Consider the following 13985-nt stretch of genomic DNA (forward strand, 5'->3'; position numbering starts at 1 on the left):
ACCCAATCTGCCATGACTAACACAATGACCATTTGCACTTAACATATAGTAGGATCTGATCCAAAATTTACTGCAGTTAACGGCAGTTTTTCCACTGACTTTAACAAATTTTAAAGCAGTTTCAGTCCTAGATCTGATACAGAGTTGTAACTGACCTCACTGAATTTCAATTACACTCAAATTCAAGGTATATGAATAAACTCAGAAAAATGAAAACAGATACTTACCTGTACATTCATGCTGTAGTCCTTTACCGTAGTAGCCTTTTTCACAGATGCATTCAAATTGGCCAGTGTGAGTGCCACACTTACAGCTAGCCATGATATCGCAGCAGTTTTCATTTGCCTCACAAAGATACGAACAATGGGATATGTCTTCTTGAATGTAACTGCCAGAAGGCAGATCTGAAAGCAAACCAATTATAACCACACATGCACAGTTAGTAATTAATTAATGTTGCTGAACATCTTATCAAACCTGTATTCACTAGGGGTAACAACAACATGAGGAAATATTTCAGTTCATACAAATGTACAAGCCAAAGTCTGGCGGGGGGGGGGGTGTTGGATGTAGCCGTGTTGGTCTAAATGCGGTATCTTTTATTAGACTAACTAAACAGTTGGAAAAACTGTTCTTTGCAAGCTTTCGGGTACAAACACCTTTTTTTGACTGATAAGATGTTCAACTACATTAATTAATTATTAACTGTGCATGTGTGTTATAATTGGGTGGTTGTACCCAAAAACTTGCAAAGAACTTTGTTTCCAACTACGTAGTTGGTCTAATAAAAGATATCACATCTACCCAAAGAACCTTGTCCGCCCAAGCCAAAGTCTGAATCTTTTAGTCAGACAGAATGCTCACTAGAGACTATTGAGCAAAAATCCCCAAGTCTTTGGTGTCTTTTTTCCCTTACTAAGACTAAGCTATTGGCTTCCATGCAGGAAATAAAAAGATACGGGCCTGAAACAGCTTTGGCTTAAATGATTGGAAAGATTTCTGCTGACTCTGATAGGTACTGCCTTGGGCCCCAAGACAGCAATTTGTCCACGGGTCACTGTTTAACTGTAAAAATACTTGCTTCATAAATAAGAAAAAAATCCTCCTTTATTCCCTCCCCACCAACAAAAAAAGAATCATCTAAAAGCCTATCTGCATCCCAGAACAACCTGGAAGTACTGAAACTTTTTCCATGTTAAATTAATCAATAAAAAATAAATAAAATACAAAGGGCTGGATCTTCAGCTGATATACTTTGTATAATTTCATTTAAGACAATAATACACTGAATTTATAATAGGAAAACAACTAGCCTTACATTCTTAGTTGCTATTTTAACCCTTTTGTCCAGGGAGAATTATTTTTAAGGTAAACATCAGAAAAAAGAAATGTTGCATTTTCATACCTAAAAAATGAATCACATTTACATGGGGGAGGGGAAGGAAGAGAAAGAGATTAATTTTATGTATTATACAGTAAAAGCTTATGGATAGATGGATACTTAAGCAAATTCTTAATTCTTACCATATACCAATTTGTACCTTTAGGCAGCACAGTATCTTATTAAGTCTTAATCCTTAATCACGCAAAACTTCCACTAGCACAAACTTTGACACTTGCTCAGGCAAAATGGAGAGTTGAATCTGATCTAATGGAAACTGCAAATGCATATTAAAGAAAATTAAGCTCAGAGTATTAATTTTGTCTTAATACCCGAGATATGCCTGTTTTTGTAGGACATAGGCAATATGACAAAACAAGGAAAGAGGAAAAAATCTATGCAAATCATTTCATGAGACCTGTGCTGTACCTCTTGAAAGGTTTTCCCACTTGCACCCCCATGCTCTGTACAGGGCCTGAAATGATAGTGTCATTGTGACAAGATGCCATACCTTCATGAAGAGCTCTGCGAGCTAATGCTTCAAACTCTGCAAAACTGTGAAGCAAGTAGCAGTGTTCCTCCTTGGGATAAGACGCCATGTCATTCAGCTCTCGGATGTTGCCTTGCCATATCCCAAATGTGAAGATCTCCACTCCCAGTTCACGCAAGGATGCTGCGATTGGTCTCGGGTCACCCCCATTGGAATACCCATCAGTAATGAGGAAGATTGCCTTTGTGGCATTCCCACGAGAATGACGCAGTATTTGCTGTAAGCATATAAAACAGTACATCTCAGACAGAAGGTTAGTGACAGGTACTGTATGCTAGGGTGCAGCTTCTTTTATTTGGATGGCTATCTAACTCAATCTAGTCTTTGCTAGACCACCCACTATTGTTAAAGATCAATCTGTGAGCAAAGATTGTGGTTAAAGTGTCAAAAACTGGCTCATAGTTTGCATGCCTAGGGACCAGTTATGATGCAGACACCATGAATTTGTGCCACTGGGCCAGTCAACCATTTCTCACAGTGATGAACTATATTTTCTGCTCTGGCAGAGAGCAAAAAGAAATACTCAGTTCCAGCACAAGCTCCTCATGCTGGGAAGATTTCAGCTTTACTGACTAGCTTAAAAGTAGGATGGATAAAATAAATGTTGCAGCCACATTAGATCCACTGGGCCAGATCCATATCTGGTGGACATCAGCCTAACTGTACCACACACACACACACACACACCACCTCTATAGATTTGTGAAAAATTTGAAAAACTAAGTTAGTTACAATTTTTAAAGCTGGAGACCTTGGTCACAAACAAAGTGCCTTTGGCATTCTACCTTTTTTTGTAGTAAATTCCCACCCTACAAGGTAAGTTCTACTGAATTCCCATAAAAATGTATAAACACCATCTTTTTGTTCCTATAGAATTAGATAAAACAGAATGGTTATTAACCTACAGCAGATATTTACAGAAAATGTCTGTCTGATGGACAGCGAATGTCTTACTCTGAGGAGGGGAGTGAACCCGAGTGGAATCAGGCTCTCTTATGATCAGGGATCCCGGTTTTCTGTTTAAAAATCCCAAACTCTCTGATAAAAATAAATAATTAAATAAATAAATCACAAATTCTCTGATTAAAACCCCACAAATATACATTTTTCTGTGATTAAAATGAAACACCACTCTCTATCTCGATCTATATCTACAGAGGTATCAGTTGAACACATGGTTTTCTTGATACTTTTATCATTTTAAAGTAATGCGGATGCCTAACAGTGCCTCAATTGTTATAATAAAATAAATTCTAAATACCTATATATTTTGGCATTTGAAATTTTTTTTATCATGGAAAATCAGAGTTCTCCCTGACCCCTTCACTCACCAGGACGCGGGTCCAGATGCAGCTGTCCTGTCCCCCACACTGCTTTGTGGTGCTGAGCAGCCCTGCCCCTTCCCATTATATTGCCCCTCACTCGCAAGCCACAGACCTCCCAGTGCTCCTCACCCCAACCTGCAGCCCCCCGACCCTGCCAGTGCAGAGTGATCCCAAGCCACGGTCTCCCGGCCCTGCTGGTGCCCCTCACTCCGGACCCACAGCACTCCCACCCCCAAATCCCTTCACTCCCAACCTGCAGCCACCTGCCCCTTCACCAGCCCTGCTCAACAACAGGCTCCAACTACCACTCAAAATACATGTCTTAAATGGCATAGGAGGATATAAATTAACTAAAATATATCTAATCTACCCTTCCTGTTTTGCCAACAGGCCTAAAAGCTATTCTAATATATGCAAAGCTAACGAAACCAGAGTACATAGATGAAGTAGACTCTGCAGGGGTCCCATTTCGCAACAAGGAATTAGGAGCCAGTCGGGACAGCTCGAACCTTCCAACCCTTGACTCGAGAATATGAGGGCACATAAGACAGGAGCAGCCCTAGCAGAGAAAGATGGCCAAAAGAATCCAATCTCAGGTACCCCAGGAGCCTCCATGACTAGAATCAGCAGACCATCACTGGAACATTAATTTAAGATTATAAATCTGTAATTCAGATGGAGCAGTATGTGCTGCCAATCAAGATTCCTAGGCATCCTGTAGCTAGCTCTTTGAACTGACAAAAGGATAATATTGACTTGCGAGGGATACTGCTACAGTGGGGACTCCTTTTCCAGGTGAGATATCATCCAGAGCCAGAACAGTGTTAAGACTAAACTACAGTCCTACAAACATACTTTTTTCCTTATACTAAATATTCTGAATCTTTCAACTACACATTAAGAGCTATTCTTTGTCCACTGGCATTTGAGCCAATTGCATAGGTTCTTTGCACCTGGTCAGCCATTTAAATGTACATAAAGTATTTTACAATACATTATGAAGGACAGGCCCTTACTAGTACATACATCACTTTGGAAAACTTGTTTTATGTCTATACATGTGCAAGTTGCTACATGAGAATTGGCATAACTTAAGTCACAGAAAATATTTGCAAACAAAGAACAAAAAATTGTAACAAAATTGTTTCAAAGGACATATGCACCATTATAGCTCAGGATAAAAAGCCTTTTTATGCAAGCTACAAGCATCTCTGGATTTTACATACCATAACTGAACTGTGTATAACAACATAGTTACCGCTAAGTACAACTTCACTGGAAGAGTTTGGGAAGCTGTACTTGGACATGGAGAAAAGGAGGTCTTTAAATATTAAGTGTAAAAAAATAAAATTAATTGTCCTATTACCATGTCGCAGGGCACTGAAGTGCCCAAAGGTACACATGCTGGTTGCTGGGGCAACCGCAATGGTCAGCTGACCGGAAGGGGGCAGGGCCTGGCCTATATAAACAGCCTAGGCTGAGGCCAAGCAGGCAGTTCCCCACTAACATCCACAGGAGAAGGAGCTCTGCTGGAGTAGGCAGCTTGATGGCCTGAATAGCTTTGGCTTGAGGATACCGGGAGGAGAAAGCCCACGTAGGGGATTTGATTGATGAGTAGCCAGAAGGCTCAGAGTTTACATTTAGCCAGGTGGCTTAGTTCTTGAGTTGCAGCTGATGGGCTTAGGGTTTTGCTTTGTGGCTACACCGGAGGACCGGGTGAGGCTGTAGGGGTTGGAGGAGGCCTCATAGGAGCTCCAGTAGCGTGGGGGGTTCCTGGTGCTGGAGAGGGCGCCGTGTTTTGGGGTGCATCGACCCCGGCCCCAGTGGGGTAGTGTTGTGAGGAAAAAGCCCCAGCGCAGGTGCAGGTGAGAAGCCCCAGTGGGGCATAAGACCCGAGAAGGCGGGTCTGGGGGGGCCAGGCACAGCTACGGCCACCTGAGCCTTGGTGGGGTTTGCAGACCCCAGGAGGGGGTGCACTGACCCCAGCCCTGAGAAGGGGCACAGTGCATTGGGGGGCCAGGCATGGCTACGGCCACCTGAGCCCCAATTGTGAGGCGCACCAGAGTGTGTACCAGTGAGAAGCCCAGAGGGTGCTTGCGTTAAGCCCCAGGGAGGGCGCACAGGAATAGAAGCCCCAGGGAGGGAATTTGGGGGCCAGGCACAGGTATGGCCACCTGAGCTCTGTTCGTGAGGCAGGGCCCCAGCGCGGGCGGGATTGTGAGAGTGCCCCAGTGGGGCACAGCCGCAAGAGAGGCCGGAGAGCGTCCATGGGGAGCGTGGAGAAAGGCCCCAGGGTGGGCGATTGCCATGAGCCCAAAGGGTGTCTGCAAGGACGCAGGTGATAGTAGCCAAGCAAGAGGGTGCCGTGAGGGTGCAGCAAGGGATTTTGACAAGACAATGTCCGGTACATCTGAGAGGCTTGGGGCCTGGTATTAGGGGTGGTAGCCCTTGAGGCTTTAATTCACGGGGTCCACTAAGACGGTACACAAACTGGGATACATCGGGGTACTGTGTCCAAGGGGGCAAAAGGCAGCTTCCCTTAATACTTTTATCAAAGACGTGGCAGGCAAGAACAAGGGTGCATTTATACCAACTTGGCACGGTAGGGGGCGCTAGGAGAGATCACGGCCGCTCCTGGGTCCCTGCCCCGTGACATACCACTAAAGCTACCATTTTAAATTTAATTGTGTTGCTATTCAGTGGCTGTGAATCAAGTCAGCCAATACACAGGTGTAAAATCTAACAAGGCTGCCAAAATAATCCAGAGAAACACGGGAAAATAAAACCCTTCAGTCGTCATTACTGCTTCTTAAGAAGTCATCTCACAACAGACCCATTCTAAAAAGAAAAACTTCTCTTCTCTGGTATCTTCAAGTTCTATCTTAATATATGTTAGATTATTAACACATGCAACTCTATTTGAGACCGCAATTATTCATGAGCCCATAAATACAGTATAAACTGTGCTTCTCTAAGATACTATGGCTGCTATTAAAGGGAACAGTACAAATTTTCCACTCAATTTCATTTTCCACTCATTAATTTTTAATTCCTAGTTCAATGAGCTGTTCTCAGTGAAGGCACGACTGCTTTATACCAGCTGAGAATGCTGCTGTAGAAATTTAAAATCAGAAGCTTGGAATGAAATCTTGACAGCATCTAATCGACTTGAGTTCTGCCACTGGCTTCAGTGCAGTCAGGTTTTCACCTTGCAATCTCTGAAACCACAGATATAGAAGGAGATGTGGAAGTGAAGGGCAAAGAAGGGCACAGTAGTGGCAGTTACTTCAAGGGATATTGCCTGTTAAGAATACTGTAGTAGTTCCTGTTTTGAAGCATGCTGAGTAAATATGGGGGGCCCAGCCGATCTTCTGGGGATGTGTAATGCTGCGAGAGTGGGATTCTGAGTGTACCATTCCTTCTCCTCTCTATGCAGAACTGCACGTAAGAAACCAGAAGTCTTTGCCTTCACTTGCTAGAGCAGAAATACCCTGGTATTAGGCACACTTTAAAAAAAAAATCACAGGAAAAAAAAAATCACAGTAAAACATATATACTTGTTCTGAGAAACTTAACAACAAAATAGTTTCTTGAACTCCTTCCACCTTGTAGTAATAATCCTAGTTAAGAAACTTATGTAGCAAAAAAGGAAGTGATGAGTAAAGCTGTATAAAAAGACATCAAACACATGAAAGTAGTTGAAACTTACCTTCTTTCTCCTTTATCATTGCTTCAAAACACAGACCAGTGCCAACAGCCAACAAAGGTTTGTGAACATTTTAGACAATATGGCCACGTCCACATGAACAGGAGCATCTGTGGTACCTTGAAGCCTTTTGAGGCACGACAAAATGCACGTGGCACATGTGAATCCATTTGCCACTGTACATATTTGCATATTCTGCATAGTTGCAGTGCAGCAGCAAAATTAGAAACTAGCAAATCCTGGTATCTTTAAAAAAAAAAAAAAAAAAAAGCAATACGGTGCATGTGGCTGCAGTGTGAGCTGCCTGAAAACTGGAGCCAAGCCAGCTAGAGACATGCTCCACCTGCTGGCGAGGCTTTGCACACCTGGATCACCACCACTGCAGTCTGAGGAGGTCCCCAGGACCTCAGTTAAGGTCACTGGGGCCAGACCAGGTGCTAGCCCCAGCCTTCCCTACACCACCTGCATTAATTTGCCATGTACCAGAGCTCATGTAGGGTCATGCCTGGGGACAAGCAGCAGTGGTACAAATATGTGCTGCTGCTGCCACTTGTCCCCAGGGAAACACATTCCTGCTTGTGGGGACATGCCCCAAATCAAAATTTTGTACAAACTGTAGCTAATGTTGAGAGTGCTCAGACCAAAGCATAGTTCCAAATGTCCACCAAGCAAAAATAAATACATGTGTGTGCATACTCTCTCTCACACACACACACACACACACACACACACAAAGAAATGAAATCCTCAAAGCATAACTCAGTAGCACCAAGTAGTTTGAAGCAGATCCAAACCAAAGCTTGGCAGTTGTTGCTTTTCTTTACTCATATATTTGGAGGCTCATAATAAAAAACTCAGGGGCCCTCAAAATTTATAGGAGCTGAACGAAGAGCTCCAAAGCACCCCAGAAAAACCAAACCCATTCCTTTTCACACTGCTATAGTAACCATCAAAAAACTAGAATGCAGCAATGCTAAAAAATAAAGCTAAGACAAAAGACACTAACAAAATAAATACCTACAACAGAAAATCTCTCTGATCTCCAATAAATCAAAAAATGAATGCCATACCCTATTTTCAAAGTGACTGCAGGCTGAACTGAAACTCCTTTCTACGGTTAGTTTCGCAACATTTCTATTATAAGATCTTGTTTTCAATAGCTTAAAAGTTTACCAGATTTTAACCATAAGGATTGAGTTTGTTTTCTTTTAGACAATTTTAGCAAAAAAGGGTTTTTAAGAAAAGAAGTTTTGCCAATGTGAAATGTTTTCTATAGAGATGCACTGATACATCAGTCCTATATCAGATCTGCACTGATATAGGGAAAATTGGCAGCATCAGCAATCGGCATTTTTTGGCTGATGTGGCCAATAATGTGGCTGATAAATGTCCCGTGCATGCGCACAGTCACAGTGCAGCATGCAGATGGGCAGGAGCACAGCCTGGCAGTGTGGAGAGCAGTCAGGTCCAGTTAGTATGTTATGGTGGAAGGGGTGGAGAGGAGGGAAGGGGGGCAGATCAAGGCCCCTGAGTTGAAGGAGTGGGGCTGGGGCTGGGGCTAGGGCTGGGGAAGGCGCTGCCCAGCTGTGGTGGGGTCAGTTGTGGGACAGAGCCATGAGTGGCTTACCCAGGGGGCATGGAGGAGAGGCAGCTCCTGCAGGCACCCCGCAATGGCATGGGACCGGATCTGCGTGCCAGGTGAGGGTGGACTGGGGCTGGAGTGGCACCAAGCTCTTCCTGGAGGGGGGCCGGGCTGTGCTTAGAGTGGGTGGCAGCAATACTGGGAGGGGCAGTTGTGGGGGAAAATGGCAAGTTTTGGGGTGGCTGCAGCCTCCCTGTGTAGCCCCACTCCCAGCACCCCCTGCCCCCCCTCCACCACAACAGATTTACCAACTGGACACTGCTCTCCAAGCTGACTGGCTGCATATCGGCAATCCAATCAGTATAAGCCTATATGACTCATTAAAAATCAGCCATTGGTATCTGCCCAAAAAACTCTATCAGCGCATCCCTAGTTTCTAGCAACTCATTTGCTGAGAAACTTTAGCACCTCCATGCTTTGAAGGGGGAACCTAACATTTAATGGCAGTGGAAAACAAAGAAAGGAGAGCAACCTTAACAGAGATATTTCTTAAACTGTTCAGTGCCTGATTTTTGCAACCTTAATGTTCTTTTAGCCTACTTTTTTTCCATGCAATACCTTGGTGCAGCTTAAGGTATAGGATGGTACTACATATTTTGACATCCTGTTCTTTCACTAGGTCAACTATTCCATGGGCGTGTGACAGGCTGAGGGCTTGGATAAGCACCATTCTCGTGCTTCCCTCTGCAACTCTGCCAAGCACCAGGACTGCTCCCACTCTATACTCTAATGTGAACAAGGAAAGCTGGGAAGTGGCCGTGGCCCCAGCTTCCGTAAGCCCTTGCCATCAGAGGGCACCTCTACATGTGTAGTTGATGTGACTGAATATATTCCAGCTCAATTAGGGCATTTTTACACATGTTCAGGGAGGCATGGAAGGGTGCTTTAATTAGCAAGGGCTTTTACCCAAGTGCCATGGGCATCAGCATCCCCCACGTTGAAAAATGGCAGTGGGGTACTCTGAACTAAAGCTTGTTTGAGAGCTTTAGTTCAAAGTGCCCCACTGCCATTTTTTGGCACAGAGATGCTAATACACATGATGCAAGAGTCTGCTGGAGCGCGTTTATTTTCGTGCTCCAGCAGACTCGATTCATTTCCAGCACATCTGAGCTGGCTCTCTGCACAGGTATAAAAGCCCTTAGAGTTGGAATAAACTAATCCTGATGTCACCATCTACACATGCATTTCAGTGCAGTAATTTACTGTGCGGCCAGATACCACTTGAATTGGATGGGACCATCCTGCAGCACAATAAGTTAGTCTACTGTGACCCAATTGCTGCACACCTGTAGACAGCATCGCTTTACTGCACAGCAAAGTAGTCTGCTGCGCAGTAAAGCGTCTTGTGTAGACATGCCCAAAACCACCTAAACACCTAAGTAAGAGCATGGGGCAGCTCTGGAGTCCTGAAGGATCATAGCACAGATGAAAATTTTGGAAGGAACTTCCAGGGCAAGAACGTAGGTCTTGGATGTATGAGCCTGAGACATGCCAGGTAGCTAGTGGCTCTTCTGTGTTTTTGAACAGCACCAGAGATCACACCCTCTTCCTAGGCTCTTCTGTTCTTTAGTGCTCCTGTCAGACATCACCACCAATATAACAGTGCCTAAGAGAGCAGGGTAGTTTCACAGCTACTTGATGTGGTTTTAGTTGGTTCTACTGCTACCAGTACATCTAAGGAAACAATCAGGCATACATGTAACTTCTTGCTCTCAGAAAAAAGAAAGTATATGTTTATATTTAATAGCTTGGCCCTTGAATCTTTCAGCTGTAACCTTAGACATGAAATCCCTGCTATATAAGCCAGAGGAGGGAAAAAAAAAAAAAATGAAGAGACTTTGAGTGCCTGAGTGAAAGAAAGCAGATACAAATCTATTTTTAAATTACATGCATATGGTTGATAGGCCTTTTAACTGCTTTGGGTTTTTTGGGGATTTTTGTGTGTGTAGACTTATCATGGCATAAAGAACAGGCTCTGTGAAGGAATGCTTGATATTCCAGTGCTGGCTTGTTGTATGTTTTCTGGTAAATTTTACTCTTACTTACAGCCACTAGTGGAGATGAGGCCAAATGCGTTACTTTTTCCCCCTAAAAATATTTGTCTGACATTTTTCATCTGTTTTGTTTTATTGACTTCTGCGGCACCTTCCTCCACCCCCAGCATTTCTCCTCCCAGAACCCCCCCAAAAATCCTTTAAAAGTCATTTTTGTTCAGCAAACTGGGAACAGGAAGAGCAATTTGAAAATCAAATCCTACAAACAGATATGAGCGTAACTTTACACATGTAACCAATATCCACTCTCTTGGTGGGACTGTTTTTTCATGACCTGATTATGAATTTTCATGGATTGAGCACAAGGACCCATGAGGACTTTTTGGGGAGAGTGATGTTAATAGGGCTCTGAGGATTCACTCCTCAAAAACACTGAATACTCAGAACTGCCAAAGTCAGCTGAAGTTTAGAATTGTGCAGCATTACTGAAAAATAGATCGCGGATGACACTCTTAAGTGAAAATATGGCCAATACGATAATTATAGTAAATAGTAAAAGACCAATAAAAAGTACAATTAAATGGAAATGATGCTGGTGAAATATTGTACCAAGCCAGTAGCAAGATCTTCTCTTTCTAACTTCATCTGTTCACTCTTCTTTCAAGTTTTAACATGGCCTAGATACAATTTCTACAGACAATCCTTTTTACTCCTACGACAAAATTCAACATTCTTTGCACATTAACAAGGAGTTATTACCATCTGTACTGTATCGTCTCTTCTTAGTGTGTACAAATATCTGGCAAACTAAACACCTCCTCAATGCCAGTAACAGTACTTAGAATTATAAAAATGTAGTCTTGTTTAATAAAGTTGGTATACAAAATCCATTTCTAACAATTCACTGCTGTAAGAGAAGTCAAGTCTTATGAGTGCTTAGGGCTGCCTTCCTAGGTTTTAAATATTAATTTAGAGTTTCATGAAGGTCTGGGGACTGGCAGCATTTGAGAGAGAACACTAAGCAGGCATAGCGCAGGTGGCGGCAATTTTCTTTCCCATGCCCCATTTGTGTGACCCAGAGGAATCGACACCCAGTGTGTCTGTGCTCATTCAGTATCTGGCCTTTTGAACTAAAAAGCTGTTTGTTATTCATATACCTATCTACTAGGAAATGTATAGAGAAGCACTAATCCAGCTCATTTACAGAGCAATCATCAGATAATATATGGTTGGTTGCTACTTGCATTGGGGATGGATTCTTGCCAGTAGACTAGCTGTCTGAAAGGTTTCCATTTTACTTTAGATACCAATCATATGTCTTTAGGGTGCAAACAAGAGTCCACTGCAGTAGACTTCAAGCTACCTAGACCTACACTGGGGAGTGGCACATGCAGCAGTTCACTGCTACCAGGAGCAGCATGTACAGCTGTTCACTGTTCCCAGGAGATGGGGAAGGGCCTGATACAGGTAACTTAGAGTTGTGGGGAAGAGTAAGCACAATTGGGAGGGGGCTGGTGGGTCTGTCGGGGAGAAGAGATGTCCAGTTAGGGGGAAGTTGGCGGTGGATGATTAGCACAGCCCTGGGGCTTGAGCTGGGGCTAGCCTTTCCCAGCCCCAGGGCTGCACTGCAAATGCATACAAACATTCAGTTGATTGGGTTAACCTTTCCTAGACTGGGTTGACCAGATCTTGATCATGCCCCTTGTAGCAGGGCACTAGGGTGCCTGCTACTGGCATTGGTAATGGGGCTTGGCTGCCAATCAGCAGGACAGCACAGCTGAAGGTTGCTTAGGCAACTGAGTGGGTCAGCTGACCGAAAGGGGGCAGGGCCTGGCCTTTATAAACAGCCAGGCCGAGGCCAGAGTCAGTTCCCCTCTGACAGGCTGAGAAGAGCTGCTTGAGCATCTGTGTGTTGATGGGATGGAGAGGCCTCTATCACGGAGGCTTGATGGAGAGCCAGGGTGGCGTGGAATGTTATAGCCGGTGGGCCGATTTTTGTGTTACAGCTGGTGGGCTCAGGGCTTTACGTTTGTTGTTGTGATGTCTGTGTAGCACTGGAGGACCGGGTGAGGCTATAAGGGGATGGTAGAGGCCTCATTAGGGGCTCCCTAGTAATGTGGGGTGTTCCTGGCACCACAGAGGGTGCAGTGTTTTGGGGTGTCCTAACCCCGGCCCCAGTGGGGCAGTATTGGAGAGGGCCCAGCTGGTCAAGGCTCGGAGAAGGGTCTGGGGCCAGGTAAGGCTTAGGCCGCCTGAGCCCCAGTTGAGAGAAACCCTGAGAGGGCGTAGTATCTGGGTGCCAGAGGGAAGGTACGGCAGTGTGGTGCCAGGATGGCGCTGCGTTTGGGGGTGTTGACCCCAGCCCTGTGTGGGCGATTAACTGGAGAAACCCAAGCAGGGCATAAAACCCGCAAGGAGGCGTCAAGGGGGCCAGGCACGGCTACACACCACCTGAGCCCCAACCGCGGGAAGCATGGACGACAAAACCCCAGTGGGGGTAATCGGAGCGCGGGAGGCGCGAGATAGAGGCCCCAGTGTGGGAGAGTGCAAGAGGTGCGAGCATAGGCCCCAGAGAGGGAGTGAGTATACAAGGCTGCGGGGAACACAGAGACAAGGCCCGAGTACAGGAGAACACGTGGGTAAGAGCCTGGAGAGGGTGAGGTACATAGGGAAGTCCCAGAAGCAAGCCCGGATAAGGCAAGTGCATGGGTAAGAGCCCGGTGAGGGTGGATGTGCAGGTAAGAGCCTGGAGAGGGCAAGCCACCGAGGGTAGTCCCAGAGAGAGGAGCCCGGTGAGGGAGAGGGGCGCGTACGGAGAGGAGCCCGGTGAGGGAGAGGGGCGCGTACGGAGAGTGACTGGATTGAGCCCAGTGAAAGTGGACATTAGGGCGGAAGTCTTTAGCAGGATCTCTAGGGAAAGTATATAGGCAAGACAACGTCCGGAAGAACTGCGAGGCTTGGAGCGTGCTACAGGGGAGGTAGGAGGCACGCGACGCCCATAGGGTGGGGGCACCAAATTCATCGGGTACAGAGCTGGGACCAGTAGAGTAAGAGCACCGGGTCCAAGGGGCCAAGTAAGGCAGCCTCCCATTAATCTTAGAGAAACAGCAAAGTCGTGGCGGGCGAGAAAGAGGGTGCTAGACCGGCAACTTAGCACGGTAGGGGCGCCAGGGGAGATCACGGCTGCTCCTGGGTCCCTGCCCTGTGACACCCCTCCTGAGGTGAATTAACTTAGACTGAGTGCACCACTTTTGGCTGAATTAAACCTCCTGAATGCCTGCATGTGAGGCATTTAGACTGACTGACTCAGGTAGGCTCTGGAGCGGTGAGAGACGCGCGGGTGAAGCCTGCTGCGCCCCCACTCCCCCAAAGCCCCCCAGACACCCC

The 13985-nt window shown here is 45.4% G+C and overlaps 1 protein-coding gene across 1 annotated transcript in view; it reads right to left on the reverse strand.

The window, feature by feature from the left end:
• The window catches only part of SVEP1 (sushi, von Willebrand factor type A, EGF and pentraxin domain containing 1), a gene marked incomplete at its 5' end in the record, with an annotated part of 177639 nt that overhangs the window by 143714 nt on the left and 19940 nt on the right, over positions 1-13985 (reverse strand). Inside the window, 2 exons of the mRNA XM_019554729.1 lie at positions 228-404; positions 1893-2148. Of these exons, the coding sequence (XP_019410274.1) occupies positions 228-404; positions 1893-2148 (433 nt within the window). The remainder of the gene's footprint in view (positions 1-227; positions 405-1892; positions 2149-13985) is intronic.

Source organism: Crocodylus porosus, unplaced genomic scaffold, assembly GCF_001723895.1.
Source record: "Crocodylus porosus isolate Cpor-Errol unplaced genomic scaffold, CroPor_comp1, whole genome shotgun sequence".
NCBI lineage: Eukaryota > Metazoa > Chordata > Crocodylia > Crocodylidae > Crocodylus > Crocodylus porosus.